The 15,651-nt window shown below is 47.5% G+C and overlaps 2 protein-coding genes across 5 annotated transcripts; one reads left to right on the top strand and one right to left on the bottom strand.

The window, feature by feature from the left end:
- The first annotated feature begins 201 nt into the window (after positions 1-201).
- LOC108040631 (monocarboxylate transporter 12) lies at positions 202-10,774 on the top strand. Its single transcript, XM_017118185.1, has 4 exons — positions 202-318; positions 710-874; positions 7,252-9,139; positions 9,653-10,774. The coding sequence occupies exons 3-4, from the start codon at positions 7,255-7,257 to the stop codon at positions 9,805-9,807; spliced, it is 2,040 nt and encodes a 679-aa protein (XP_016973674.1). The 5' UTR covers positions 202-318; positions 710-874; positions 7,252-7,254; the 3' UTR covers positions 9,808-10,774.
- LOC108040629 (dynamin-like 120 kDa protein, mitochondrial) lies at positions 10,760-15,617 on the bottom strand. 4 transcript variants are annotated; one of them, XM_017118181.1, is made up of 14 exons: positions 15,465-15,617; positions 15,063-15,360; positions 14,864-14,999; positions 14,602-14,718; positions 14,427-14,501; positions 13,776-14,365; positions 13,339-13,712; positions 13,113-13,277; positions 12,866-13,053; positions 11,660-12,132; positions 11,471-11,589; positions 11,324-11,408; positions 11,052-11,256; positions 10,760-10,995 (listed from the first exon to the last, which is right to left on the bottom strand). In XM_017118181.1, exons 1-14 carry the CDS (start codon positions 15,491-15,493, stop codon positions 10,931-10,933), a joined length of 2,919 nt encoding a protein of 972 aa, XP_016973670.1. In that variant the 5' UTR covers positions 15,494-15,617; the 3' UTR covers positions 10,760-10,930. The 4 variants fall into 4 exon arrangements, with proteins under 4 accessions (XP_016973670.1, XP_016973671.1, XP_016973672.1 ...); XM_017118182.1 differs by having other exon boundaries at positions 12,875-13,053; XM_017118183.1 differs by lacking the exon at positions 14,602-14,718.
- Between the last annotated feature and the right edge of the window lie 34 nt (positions 15,618-15,651).

Below are 15,651 nucleotides of genomic sequence, written 5' to 3'. Positions count from 1 at the left end.
CCGAACTAGTAAAAACACACTCTCGCAGGGCGAAACACAAATACCCACGCACACCAGCTCAGGGTGTTGCTGCCGTGCCGTTGGTGTTGCTGTTGCTGGTGTGTTGGTGTTGCTGTTGCTGCTGTGTTCGTGTTGCTGCTGCTGCTGCTGCTGCCGTGCTGCTTTCTGCTGCGCGGTTTATACTGCCAACACATTCTGATTTCCCTTAGTTATCTTTAGTCCGTCGCGTCGCTCGCATCGATTCATGAGGCGATCAGGCGTCCGCAGTGAAAACCGCAACTGAGTGTTTCGAAAACGAATAACAGAAAAACAGAAAAAGTAAGGCATAGCCCAACTCAAAACGAATCGGAACGAATTCCCGAAACGCGAAGAAAGCAACAGCAACAGCAACAGCAATAGCAAGAGCAACATCGGCGCAGGAACGACATAGTCGCGCGCACTTTTTATATGCTCCGCATATATACATGCTGCTCTGTGCTCCGTTTAGTTCCATTCCGTTCTGTTCGACTATATAAACATATGTATAATCAGATACTGATACATATGTGCTAGAAGTATTTTTAAGCGTGTTGTTTCGCTTCACGCCGATCCCGCTTCCTCGTTGCCGTTGCCGTTGCCGTTGACTTTTAACTTTCGCTTTTACTGTGTCGGCGTACGCGTTCGATTGCTTTCGCTTTCTCACACCAGACACACATCAAATTCTTTGCAGCGCGCCAAAAATAAGAGCAGAAGTTGCCAATAATCCAATAACCAATAACCAACTGCAATTGCAACTGCAACAGTGCCGCATCATCAACGCCAGCAACATCGACAACGCGACAGCGACACCGAAACCGACACCGACATCGACAACGACAACATAACATATAGATAGGTAAGCCAACTCCCAGAACCTGGAGAGTTCTCCCTCCTCTTAACTTGGCTCAAAACGGGTTTTGGCCAAAAACACACGACCACGAAACAAACGACCAAACGACCAAACGGCCAAACGCAACGCAGCGACATGCGGCAAAACTGCGAGCGGCGGGTTGAAAAATTATCCATGTTCCCACTTGGTTGGTGGCCCAAACGGGAGGCAGGGTACGGGAATGGTCTAAAGCCTTCGGCATCGATACCAGGAAAAAGGCAGCGGCCAACGGCTTTCGAGGCGCAATTTGCAGCCGTCTTTGTTGCTTTGTTTTCCTCCCTGAACTTGAACAAAGAACGAAATCAACTTACGTTAGATCGATACTAACTAAGCCTATGTTTTTGCTCTCAAGAACAATATCAATCGGGTACTAAGAAATCGTGATCAAATATTAATTCGATTTGAAAATACTTAAACCATGTCGTGAAACCCATATTTGTGTTTATCGGTAGAGTTTTTTGACCTCGCTCCATGCTCCAAAAACATTTATGTTTTTCAAATCCATAGGAAAAAACCGCTTGTCATAAGAAAAATGCCATAACTATATTAATTTAAATATATAATATCAAGTTAAAATTATCTGAGTTCTGTTTGTTTAGCTTTTTGATTGTTTCGCTCTACCGAATGGAAATTTATTGGAGGATTAAAATATTCCATTTACTTTACTTCCATTTTCATTTACCAGTGCAGAGTATCTGTCAGTATCTATTTGCACCTGCTGCCTATGCAAATGCAGATCTATTTAGACCGCGCTTGCCATCATTATCCGCACATTAATTATGGCCAGCAATTTCGCATGCAAATCGGACGGTGAGCTTGGCTTTATCTCCGATCCGAGTCGGTCCAATATAATCCGACACGCCTTTCGCCGTTCGGTGAGTCAGCGTTCGAATTTTTCGCATTTGCCCAAGGCTTACTTTTGGGCTTTGCGCGTGGCTTTTGATGCGTTTTATCTTACAACCGGTTGCCGGTAAAAAGCAAACAAAACAAGCCGCAAGCCAAGTGTTAATGGCAGATCCCACAGCTGTCGAGCAGTCAAAAATCGAAAACCGAAAATCCCCAGCTGAAACACTAACCGAAGACAGACATCTACATCTACGTCCACATCCACATCTATATTCATATCAATGGGCCGTGACGCGGGTTGGAAGCATTAGAACTGCAAGATGCCAATGACCCAATTTCCCCCACTCCACCACTAATTGCCCTGCCTTGGCAATTAATCAGTCCGCATTCGAATCTGATTTTGAATCTGAGTCTGACTCAGAGAGACTGGCATGTTTGAAACTACTTTTCGATATTTTTTGGTTAATTAGGAGCACGCTTACAAAAAATTAGAAATCTTTAATTCACATTAGCCAGCCGGCAAACATGTTTTCTGCATTTACAATGGCCCCCAGTCATTGCCAAATAAATGGGGTTTTCTCAAAGAATTCTTAGCGACTGGGGTTTCTCATTCTTCGGCATGGTCGAGTGCGTCTGCGTGTGGACTGCAGACGGTGGATTGGAAAATCCACACCTAAAATCGACAGTCGAGGGTTGAGAGTTGAGTGCCTCGCGACTCGCGAGTCGAGACTCGAGTCTCGGTCTGTGGAAATTTTCCCTTAACACGGATCGGTAATCGGCCTGTAAATATTTACAGCAGATTAAGCCAATTTTAGACTGCAACTGCAGTTTGTTTGTTTCCTTGATTTGCTTATCAGATCAGCGTCGAAAACAAAAACAGCAACAGCATTTTGGCGCCAATGTCGGGGTCGAAATGGATCGATTTGAATCGTATCATTACTCAGTTTGCTTAGTAAATCGTTTCGGGGTCGAGTTGGATTGGAAAACGAGCTCGAAACGGAGAGATGGGATGTGGAATCGGGGGCTGCGTCATGAGACAATGACATCTGCGGATGGGGAAGTGGCTGACGCAGCCACGTGCAGATAACCCAATAAGTGAACATTCAAATAGAGGTCCGCAAACATACGAATCACGACTTTTGGTCGATTCTCTCGATACTCTCGATTTTCATTTGAAAATAATTGCGCTACTTGCACTTATTTTCCACGATTTGAACATGTTAATTGATTACGATTCATCCCATGCTCTACTTCCGATGCGAAAGAGTAGAACCCGGAGCAGAGACCCCGGCGACCATTGATCGCTCCACTAATTGTCGCGGCCTTTGTTCGTGCCGATAGTGGTCTGTGTTCGGTGGTCTATGGACTGGACTGGTCAACACCAGCAGTGGAGGCAGAAGAATCGACAGCTGATAGTGCCCCGCATAAGATAGCTAACTGTGCCACACATTTCTGTCCCGCAAAGATACATATTTCCCGCCAAACACTGGCATATCGTGCTCCCCGGATTACTCCGCCGGGTGAAAGGCCGAGCGATGAACTTGAGGTGACAGCTGCCCTCGAGTGTTTGCAATCCCATCCGAGGAATGGGGTCGACTTGAAGTGGCCACACGAGTGTGGAGTCGTGAAGAGTGCGCCCCTCGCTCCAAAGAAAGCCATTCACATATCCGATCTGATTCGGTGACAAACCGGCGATATATTTTTGGATCTTTTCCGCTGGTATCTGGGTAGGGGTTTTCACTGAAATACAATTTCGGAACACAAAACTCACTTAAATTGCAGCTGTTACATAAATTCCGTGACATACAAATTCCTTGACTTACGAATTCCTTGAAATAATACGAAACTCCTTCAAATTTCAATTCTTGAACTTAAAATCATTATGATTTTAATTTCAAAATATTACAAATACAAATAAAAATATTACTGGTTTAACAATGATATCTAAGAGGGGCATGAAACTTAAAGCATTTTAGATAGTATTTCCTTAAATGATTGTTGATCAAAATGTCTTTTTATAAAATTTAAAGTAATTTTGCATCACTTAACTAATAAACTAACTAGTCTATTTCATTTTAAACAAATTTTATATATGCTACGATTTCTACAGGTAACCTTTTCTTTATCCTATAATTGCTTGTGCCTTACGCAACAGTCTTTATTTTATTTCCTCCTGTACTTTGCGAATCACATTACATATTTTTATAGAACTACTTACAATTCTTCTGAGGTTGTTTAGGAGTTTCAAATTCTACTAAGAGCTTACACAAGATTGGATATCTTTAGAGCATCCCAAATTCGGTGTTGACCAGGCCAATATCTTCGTTTTCACTGCAACCTCTCCGCCAGACTCGCCTTCTAGGGCTGTCGCTCCATTTTGGGGCCGGCTTAGCTAATTAATATTTTGAGCATAAAGTCGTTTAACGATTGCTTCACTTGTACCTACAAATTGCGGCGCTGAGATACGGCTCTCGGAACCTGTCCGAGACACCGACTATCTAAATGGGTCCGCACGCACGAAGAGTAAGAGTAAGAGGAGAAGGAGGAGGAGGAGGAGGAGGAGGTGGGACCAAGAGAAGGACGCCCGGACGCAGACCAAGAACCGGACGCCCACAGTTGCATGTTATAAATAACAGAGCCATGTACTACTTGCGACATATGTGTGCAATGCCGAGGGAGACGGACACGGTCGCAGATAAAGATACTCGTACAAATACTTGTAGATACATGTGCACGCTGAAGGAAAACCAGCGGCAGGAAAACATCTAAAGAAGTCGCCGTCTGCGTCTGCGTTTTCGTCTGGCCGGTCGCTCACTTCCCCTCAAGAAGCCCCCTCATAAATGTCCGACCTTTTCTGGCCATATGTGTTTACCTATAACATTTAATAATTCCATCGACGGGCATCAATTTAAGCGCTGTCAACAGTCACAATTGGCGCTGACAAGTGTTTGCGACCTCCGCCCCCGTTTTCTCCTAAAAAAATGAATGATGGAGGAGGTGGTGGCTATTTACCCACAGCGGGATTAGCTTACACAAAGCGGGAGGAGGCGGATTCGGAGGCCACGGAGGCCGCAGGAGCCGCCTTGTCACATTATCCGCCGCTTGTGGGGCCAATCCCATCGGGAAACAAACAAAACGGAGAGCAAAAATGTTAGATTTCCGAAGCTCAAAGATGGGATACTCTTACAAGCAATAACAACAGAAAGGGATTTCGGATATATATATATAAGAAGCTACAGTTCATTTACATATAGACAAAAGGTTGAGCTTATCGAAACATTGGGTATAAAAATATATACGTACTTATCTGGGTAAAGCAACAGTATATATGTATGTACATATAATGAAACGAATCTTAAATATTTAAATATTGTAAGCTTGTGAGCTTAAAATAAACAAATTGGTTGATCCCCCACAAACCACTTAAGATAGTTGACAAACCCTTTAGGCAGATTTGCAAGACCCACTCTGGGTGCGTCCTTTAGCCAATTTGTAGCCCTAAGATGTCTTCGCTTTCGATATTGTGGTCACAATATGGGATCGGGGCAACTAGTAAATGCTAATGTCTATTTATACTTCTGCTGTTGGCTGTTGCTGTTGCAAGTCAGTTACGCGGAGGCACTTGACGGGCTTCCTTCGATGGGTTCTCGATGCCCGGTTGCCACTTCTCGGTTCTTGATTCTCGATTCTTGTTTCTGGGTTCTGGGTTCTGGGTACTGGGCTCTTGGCTATGGATCCAGCACATCCACATGCCTCCGCCGACGTGGCCATTTGGGCATGAAAATGAAAACAAAATCTGAAATACGAGTCGGATAGGGGTCTTGGTCTGCCATTGGGTGTGCGGCGAGTATTATGTTATTGTGTTTGGATTGGCTCGAGGATGGTTGTCGCTACACTTTCGATTGCACAATAAACAAAAACGGGCCAGACCCTGGCGCTATCGGAGCACTTGGTCTTTATGGAATCCCATAAATTCGCATGGTCAATGATATAGCCGAAATTCGGCCATAAAGGAAATACAATTATCAAACTGGGCCCTGTCACGTGGTGGAGTTGCCGGTGTTGCCGGGCACGGATCCGTATCTGTTGGCCATAAGCCGTATACTATACGGTTAAGCCGTTGCCGGGCCACGAAAATCCGCCGTGATAAGGCCCAAATCTGGCAAAATAATCAATTAATTTATGGAATGCAGGGGCAAGTAGAAGCCAGTGATAATCAGCCGGTTATCCGGCCATATCTCTGTCTGATGATTAAATCTCGGACCCCGTAAATCCCTGCAATTTGCAATCTGATATGGTGTTTATCCAAGATTGTCTGAGCCTATTTGCTAACCTCTTTGTGGGGGGATCACTTTGGAGATCAGTTCTGGCTTACTTACAAAATATCACCACTCATCTCGCCTTGCGACGGTTTATGACGGCTTCCCAGGCTCCGTGCATGTAAGCATCCGCTCCACGGCAGTTATGGGCTGGTTAAATTCTATGGCCAAATGCCCCTCGGCGGATCAGATTAGATAAAGGTAGCAAAGCTCGCGCCGAGGCCATGAGTTTGTTAGCCGAAAGATGTGGACAAACAAGAAAAACGCTCAAAAGAAAAGGCGAAATTCACACAGCAGTATGTACTCGTGTGCCTGGCATATTGAATTCTATGAATATTGTCGAATTGAGAGACGGGACTTCTCCACTGCCAAACGAAATAAGAATCGTTGCGGATACATAATTGCAAATTCCATTTGGTGTTTGTGCTTGGCCAAGACAATCGTTGACGCACTCCTGCCCCTGGCATTGGCCATGCCTGACGTTTGACAACCCAACACCCACTGAACACCACCTGCCGCCACACCACCCCCCACCACCCACCTCTGGATCACCCACCTCCCAGCAAAGACCGCCCCCCTGTCAGTGCCATCTGCCGATTGACGTCGAAGTGATAAACAGCGAAAAGCCTTTCACACCACGCACCTTTTTGCAGATATCCCACAGATACATTTGCATAGCTGAGGGGACATGAATAGTAATTTGGAAATATCTTCAAAGATTATGAAATACTTTTAAATATATTTGTTTTGTCTGTTTTTCAAGCAAAGACTGGGCGATTCTAAAACTGTCTGATTGAACTATAGGTCAGGAATATTATATTAATAACCAATTAATGGCAAAATTTGTCTACTAATTAATTACTTTTTAAGCATTGGTCATTTATTAAAAAAACAGAACAGCAAGCTTATTTATATAAGAGCTTGTTAAGTTTCCAAAACCACCACTAAGTTTTTGGGCCGCACTGTGGCGGTACAGGTGCAGGCAAATGTTCAATTGCGCGGCTATCGGGGCACGTGACATTTAAAAATAGACTTATCCATGCAAAAGGGAGGGAGCCACGGGGTCGTATACGCAATGTGAAGGCCACTCGGTTTGGGTAAACACTTGCGTAACGTGACACACGAATCGATCTCGCTGGGTGCGTCCGTACTGATCCATTCTTCGCCTAATCTTTCCAGAACATGGCCACGCAACATACCAAGTCGCAGGACGAGCTGACATCCAAGGGCCTGGTGTCCAGGCAGCCGGACAACATCAAGGAGGAGAACGAGAATGAGAGCGAGGAGGACATCGAGGAGGCAGCAGTGGTGGTTCCGCCGGACAGTGGATGGGCCTGGGTGGTGATGGTGGCCTCCTTCCTCTGCTGCACGGTGATCGATGGCATCGTCTTCTGCTCCTCGATGATCAGTGAGCCATTGATAGAGCAGTTCGGTGTGGGCCGCAGCTATGTGGGGTTCGTATCATCCCTGCTCAGTGGAGTCTACCTGATGGCCGGACCCTTTGTGAGTGCCTTGGCCAATCGGTTCGGCTTCCGTCCGGTCACGATTGCCGGAGCCATATTAGCGTCCATCTGCTTTGGACTGTCTTACTTCGCCCCCAGTGTGGAGTACCTATTCATAATCTACGGCGTCCTGGGGGGCATTGGATTCTGCATGGTCTACATCCCGGCCGTGGTGATCATTGGCTTCTACTTCGAGAAGTGGCGTGCCCTGGCCACGGGAGTTGCCATGTGCGGTTCCGGAGTGGGCACCTTTGTCTTCGCCCCACTGACTGAAATGCTGCTGAAGAAAGGCTGGCGGCATACGGTGGCCATCCAGGGACTCATTGTGCTGTCGTGCGCCATCTTCGGCCTGGCTTTCCGGCCCATCCAACCCATCACGCTGTCGGCCACCAAGGAGGAGGGAGAGGAGCAGGAGAAGAGCAAGCTGAACGGCCATGGCAACACGGTGGCCCCCACTCCGCAGCTGCACCAGGCGGCCTTCACCAAGCCCCTGCCCGAAGGTCGTTTCGCCTACTCGATGCCCAACTCCGCCCACAACACTTACATGGGTGCCTCCCAGCGGCACCACTACCCCACCGCGCAGGAGATCTTCAAGGGCATGAACCTGGAGCGTCGTCCCTCGGGAACACCCCAGGGCAGCAAGGGCACGGAACTGAAGCAGCTGAGGAAGTCGCAGCCGACCACACCCAACGGAGATCCGCAGCAGCTGACCTTCAACCTGCACAAGGAGCTGACTACTGTGGGCGAGAATGAGGAGGAGGCGGAGAACGACAACCTGTTGGAGACGGAGGCCAAGCCAGTTACCATCCAGGCGCGCAGGCACACAGTATCCGGACGCCGGCCCCAGGACATCGGAAAGCGACCCGCCGCCGGCGCCGCTCACGACGCGCACCACGGTCAGACGCAGTCCTCATCCAGACCGATGTACCGAGACGATATCTTCTTCACCGGATCGCTCACCAGGATCCCGCAGTACCAGTCGCAGACATCGCTGGCCTACCACATGTCCGTGACCCGACTGCCCACCAAGCAGGACATGCTGGAGGACCGCCAGAAGGGATGCCGCATTTGCCCAGAGGCAGTGCGTCGCACCCTGTCCACCATGCTGGACACCTCGCTGCTCAAATCGCCCGCCTTCATGTTCTTGGCCTTCAGCGGCTTCCTGACCATGATGGGCTTCTTCGTGCCCTTCGGCTTCCTGGGGCCCCGCGCAAAGGCCGCTGGCATGACCAATCCTACGTCTCTGGTCAGTGGCATAGGCATTGTGAACACCGTCGCTAGGATCGTTTGCGGATTGATCAGCTCCTTCCCGGCCATCAAGCCCCTCTGGCTGAACAACATCGCCCTGACCGCCGGCGGCCTCGCTACCATCTTCAGCGGAGTGGTCATCAACGCGGCCAGCCAGTGGGCCTTCGTGTTCTTCTTCGGCATCTGCATTGCCTGCTTCTCGGCCCTGCGTTCCCTGATCGCCGTGGAGCTGATTGGACTGGAAAAGCTGACCAACGCCTACGGATTCCTGATGCTCTTCCAGGGCGTGGCAGCCATCTTTGGCAGTCCCATTGCAGGTGAGTTGGCGCCGGAATGACAAACGGTTGGGGTCACCTTTCAGTGCTTTACGATCATTGAGTACTTTCATCAAAGATCTAAAACTAACTATACCATTTTGCCTAAATGGCGTTAAAAACTTACCATTAATTTAAAAATATACCACGACTTTAATTTTGGTTAACAAAAACGGAAAAGAAAAGTCCTCCATTCTAAGCAATATTCATATTAAGTAATGCATAATAGAAAGTTATAATGCTGCGTCTGCCCTTATCTAGTACTTCACATCGTTTAAATTTTATGAACGATAAAATGCTCAATCGGTCATAATTACAAAAGCCAAAAATGATTTCAAGATGTTAAACACCATTTTTTACAAATTTCATATAATTTTATTTATGCAGATGAATACAAATAAAAGCTTACTTTAAAAGGGATTGCACCCGCTTAGAAAAAGATAGTAATCGAGATGTGTATAATGTTGTAAAGGAAACATGAACTAATGTTTTTTTTTGTTTTTTAATGCCCCGCAGGAGCCCTCTATGATATGACCGGTAGCTACAACGCGACATTTTACTTTGCCGGCGGCCTGATCCTACTCTCGGCCTTCCTGTGCTACCCACTCACCTGTGTGGGCAGGTGGGAGCAGCGGCGCAACGAGAAGCTAACCCCCCTGCCAGCGGCCTAGGGAGCTGTGGATATCGGAGCAAATGAAGACCTGCCCGACAGCCTGAACACCTTGTCATCTCCGATGGCAATGGCACCCTCGGTTTTGGCAACACTAATTGCCAATCACTCGATGTACATGTCGATGGAGTTCCCGATTTCGATGGGGAAGCGAGCGCGGAAGCGTGTTCCGAGTACTTGATACGTTAAGATTAGACTAAGCGTAATGTTGTGCCTTCAGCGATATCGAGTGCCTATCATACACACACACACACCCCTTACCCTAAATCACACGCATAACAGCCAAATGGAGCGAGCGTAAATTATGTTTCTATAAGCTTTAGTGGAGGAGCCCAGCGGTGGACTAGAATTTAGCAGATAGGCTAAGCGGAGGATCGGAGAGAAGGAGAACCGAACACATTATTAATATTATTATGATAGCCGTAAGCAGCTGAGCACATGGCTGGGCCACAAGTCAACTGCCAAGTTAAGAATCGTTTGTTGAGTTATTTAACATGATAGGGAACGCGCATTTGTTTACCTTGTAAGAGAGATGGTACTGCACCGCCACCATGGACTTGTTACATAGCTAGCTAGATATACGTTTATCAATCAATCAATTAAAGACGCGGCCAGCCGATCGGGCGGGGTTAATGCACCCGCCGCCGATCCCGATCCCGCTGCATCGTGGGATTAGCCGATCGTGGACAAAACAAATAAACAATCAGCCACACGATGAGGCATCTGGTACAAGTGCTGTGCTCTTATGCAAACAGATTTATATATTACACGATACAGATATAGAAAAACACACGAACCGTTACATACTCAGCACGTTGAGTGCGTTTCGCGTTTACGTTTATCAACTACAATTACATTGAAAGAGAAAGAATGATTTGTATTACATTTAAATTAATGAGTTTACATTGCATTGCATGCGACATAAGGTTACACTTCATAAACAATAAAGACGATTTCAGTAATACGAACTAACGATCTATTGGTTTATTACTTTCGGAGCACAAAGTAAGCTTAACTAAGGGGCTCGGTTTAAGCGTGACTATGAACGAACATTTGAAATGTGGGCTTAAAGTATCCAGTTAAATAAGTAACGCCTCGTTTGTTGTGTCTTTGGTCATGGCACACTACTTCTCCTGATTTAGTGAATTGATGAACTCCTCTAGCTTCTCTTGTATCTGTCGCACTTTGACTGTTGAATTAAGAGCAATTAAGTTGGCGCTAAATTCAATTAACCGGCAAACTCACTTAGTTCCTCCGCTAGCAGCACTCGCTTGCCGGTGAGCAGGTAACCCTTCTTCTCCTCGTCATCGCTGAACTCGTCCAGCACCGCCTTGATCTCTTTGTCCAGGCGCCGCGCCTCCCTATTGATCACCTGCTGCCTTAGCGCGTTGCCCGTTATCTTGATCACCTGCTGGATGCGCCAGAAGAGCACGACGTCGCTGCAGGAGATCTGAAAGGGGAGTGAACAAGAAGGTTAAGTAAATTATCTCAAATGATGGGAAAGTCTTCCGGCTCACCTCACACTCGGCCCCCTGCTGCGTATAAAGGTAGTATGCCTTGCGGCAGTCTTTTGCCCTCTGCAACGCTTGCTGCAGGAAGTGCCTAAAAGGGGACGATATAAATGTCACAGATAAGCCTGAAATTGTTTAAATAAGACAACTCACTTTCTGTAGACTGGGAACCACGTTTGCCTAATGTAGTCCGTGTCCACATCTACGTTATCACGCTGGAGGTTCTTGCGCACCGTCGTCAGTTCATCATGGGTCAGGGTGGGCAAATGTTTCTACAATTAAAATTATAAAACATGTTATTATAAGGGTGATATTAAGTACATTTCAAACATTCAAACATACCGTATCGTTCTTGAGTATTTTGTCGAGTTCGTTTTTGACGCCTCGCCTTTTTTGCTGATCCTGCGTCAGGTACTGCCAGTGTGTTAACCGTCGCAATTGACCGGGTCCGAACATTTGTGCCAGCGTCTCTTCCGTCTGCACGAGCTTGGCATTCACAGAAGTTTCCAGGAACTTGACCGCCGAATCCCACTCCTGTTTGTCATGCACGAAGCGATCCTCGAGGGTGTTCAGTTGAATCACTCGCAGCATGTCGATGGCCTTATCCTCCCAGCTGTGCCGACGAATAGCCTCGTCCACTACCGCGGACTTCAACTGATCGAAGATGCCGTCGTGATCCTGCGTCTTCTTGGAGCGCTCCATCAACGAGATAAACTCCAGTTGCAGCGCCTCCCAGCCGGCCTCCACCGATTTGGCGGGCAACGCTTGCTCAGCCCATTGGCGCAGCTTGATGTCTACCATTGTGTTAAATGAATCTATAAAGAGCGCAATCATTGGATGGAATTAGTTGAGCGAAATTAGCACGGTACACAAGTTTGGGGGAATGGTAAACAAAGTAACAAAACATTTAGATGCCTAACTCGATAACTGCAATTTGGATCAATTAGGCATTGATTTGGCTGAATTCATTGAGCAAATTAACGGATCTGTCATAAAATGCAAAATAAACAGCCGCCGCGCGGACCAAACGTGTTTGTCGGCCATAAATCGCTGATATCGCATTCGTTTTTGTACTGAGCACATTAACCAAAATCTGGTTTCGTTACAGGTGATCGTAAATCTCCGCTTATAACACTTTCCGGCACATGACTGGGACGCAGACCCTGTGACGATCCCGGCTTAGTCACTCTATTTTCAGGGCAAAGGCAAAACGGTGTTAATGGAGTTGAATTTGGCCGCCGGGGAGTACACATTAAATTTACACTCATGATTCAATTGGGAGTCGCAGGAGGCTCAAACCGGTTTAGAAATCTTCGACGCATGTGATTCCCTTGCACGGGAATGCGGGCCATGATAAATGCAAAATTAAACAAAACATTTTAACGACGCGACATTTACAGATGCACGTGAAGTTCGAGGCAGGTGCTTTCCCTCCAAGAACTACACACAATGACAGAGCACAAGGCGGGCGATTGGATGGACGTGCCCCCAATGATGACGTCGGCGACGACTGCTTACAACCTACAACTTAGCACTACAAAATATTACTTTGAGAACCTGACTGAGCGGCGGGCAGGTAGATGGTTTCAAACACATAGTTGGAAAGCTTCTCCCAGAGTTTAGAATTGAGGGCGTCGTCCCACTTCTTGGCGGAGATTTGCGAGAGCGTCACCACCTCATCCAGTATCTCGCCCTTGGCCTTGTCGAACAGCTCGTCTCGGCCAGACTCGCGCAATCTATGAAATTTGATCGCAGATGTTATAGAACTGAATTATTTTGGGATAAATTCACCCACCTGGGGAAGTTGTTTTTCCATTCGGTTTCCAGATTGAATCTAGTCGCCTTAAATGCATCCGCCTGCTGCTCAATGGTCTCTCGCACCATTTTCCAGAAACGATCCGACACCGCCAAGCTCAGATTCCGGCTGGTCACCTGATGGGGCATGATAACTCCGCGACGACTAAGAATGGAGAGAGGTCAATTTAAGTATTTACCAATCATATCATAAATTTGATACTAACTGGAAAAGCTTGGAGTTCTTAAAGAAGTCCTCCTCATACTGCCTTATGGCATCTATGTTGTCATCCTTCCGCCCACGTCCCGTCACGACCGCATAGTAACCCAGAGCCTTCATGGGGAAGAGCTTGCCCGAGAGGATTTTCCTTATCCTATCCGGATCGGCGAGTTCCTCGGCCAGATCTACCTTGGTCAGCACAAAAATGGTCCGCCGACCCAAAGGATCACATTGCATGACCAAATCGGTGACGTTGCTGCGCTCGGCATCAACAGATCCATCCTGAATGCAGAGAATAATGGCATTAGGATTGCTCATGTAGTGCTTGGTCATCTGGTGAATTGAGTCTTTAGTATCCGAAGCCATGTCCACAGTCATGGTCTAAAAGAAAATACATTTTAATATTTTATTTATGAGCTTTGCGAAAATAATAAGCATACTTACCGAAATAATGCCAGGCAGATCCACAAGAACCATGCGCTGAAGTCCGGGACCCTTGACCGTCATGGAAATGACTTCATTGCTCACTGTTTTACCACCTCGCACAGATGCCCTCATGCGTAACTCTACATCGCGACGTAGCTCTTGCAGATCAGACTCCTTGGTAAGATCGTATTCCCGATCCGAATCGCGAAACTGAGCCACATGGTAAGGTCCTTCGGCCAGGGTGACTTTGACTGGAGCTCGCGTCATCATCTCTCCACTGCCACGGGGAAAGATGCGAGCTTTGGCAATAGATTCCAGCACAGAGGTCTTTCCGCTGCTCTGATCTCCCACCACAACAACACGGGGCAGGTGATCGGCCATGGTGTAGCCCGTATCATACCCGGATAGTTCATCCAAAACTTCCGAGTACATGTCTATCAGGGACTTTTTGATCTTCTTCGCCGTGGTCTTTTTGTTAGTCTTAAGGATGAGGTACTGCTGGCGCAGCTCGCGATTCTCCTTCTCCATCTTTTCCAATTCCTTTTGATACTTAATCTGCACGTTCATGATCTCCGTCTGCAGAGTTTCCACCTGGCTCTGCAGCTTTTCTGTGGGGATAACAATAGTATTAGATATATACTCCTTTTATAAGGGGGCCCTGGAACTTACCATACTTCTTGCGGCTCTCATCGGAGGTTATGCCCAGAGCGGCCACCGTCGTCTTGGCCTTCAGATCATCTTTGGCTGCAACAGATGTTAGGAATAAGTCTCAACTACGGTGGACAGGGTTCTCTCACTTTAAATTGGCCCAACGTTGGGAGTCTGTGTGTATGTGTAAACCTACTTTCGACAATCTGAACTCCTTGATAGTCGGCCGCCTCGATGGCATCGTCCAGACGACTGTCGAACCAGCTGCGCCATTCCGACAACTTATCCTCGCCTAGCTGCTTGAGCTTTGGATCTACAAGCAAACGCCCCAATAACATCAGTATCAGTCAGTGCGAAAAATCAATCAAAACGAAGATTTCAATGCGATTCTGACCAAGGTAATGACCATTTAAAGTGAGAGATAAAGAGGGCGAAGGAGGCGCAGCAAGGGCACTTACCAACATCGATGGCGTTCTTCACCAGGGAGCCCACCTCGATGAGATTCCGCGAGAACTGGCTCCACCGTTCGCCCTGCGGCATTGCGTCCTCCAGCCACTTGAAGTCGGGCAGGCCATCCTTCCAGTCCTCGTATTTCTGGGAAAAACAAATCGTATCTCTTGAATTTGCAAAGAGTATTATATAACTTGCGAAACTCACTTTGCTCAGAGACACGCCCCCACCGATTGCGCCGCCCAGGACGAGGTAGCGCAGCTTGAGTGCGCCCCGCAGGATGCGCACCACCAGCATCCCGTAGCCACGCGATGGCGGAGGCATCTGCCAGCCCCTCGCCGGATTGCCGGCGAGCAGAAACTCCTCGTGGCGCTGGTGGTTCCCATTGGAGCTCGAGCTCCCATTGTCCTGCGGACGTCGCGGGTGGCTGGTGATGCGGCAGAGCGTGGAATGGTTGCAGCAGGCCACCTTGGTGGAGTAGACAACAGCTTTTCTCGCGGTGCGCCTGTGGACAAAACACGACTAAATGAGAGATGCACCGATGACGAAATCGTCCAGAAAAGGCTAGGTAAACCTTTGGCCTTTGCTGTTGCGGGCGTGCATCCTTACCGGTAAGTGTTCTGATAGATGCGCAACATGATTGCTGGTCAGGATAACAGTTTCCACTCAGTTAACTTTGTTTATTTATTATTTATTAATCAATTTTCGTGCCGCAAAAAATCATCTCTTTTTCGGGACCGGGGCTGTGTGACCAGAGGTGGACCAGCTGGTCTGCAGTGTTGGAAAACGTACATTT

The sequence above is a fragment of the Drosophila rhopaloa genome, unplaced genomic scaffold (assembly GCF_018152115.1).
Source record: "Drosophila rhopaloa isolate 14029-0021.01 unplaced genomic scaffold, ASM1815211v1 contig_115, whole genome shotgun sequence".
NCBI classification, from domain to species: domain Eukaryota; kingdom Metazoa; phylum Arthropoda; class Insecta; order Diptera; family Drosophilidae; genus Drosophila; species Drosophila rhopaloa.
The sequence above is the reverse complement of the archived record's forward strand: the minus strand, read 5'-3'. Positions and strand labels throughout refer to the sequence as shown.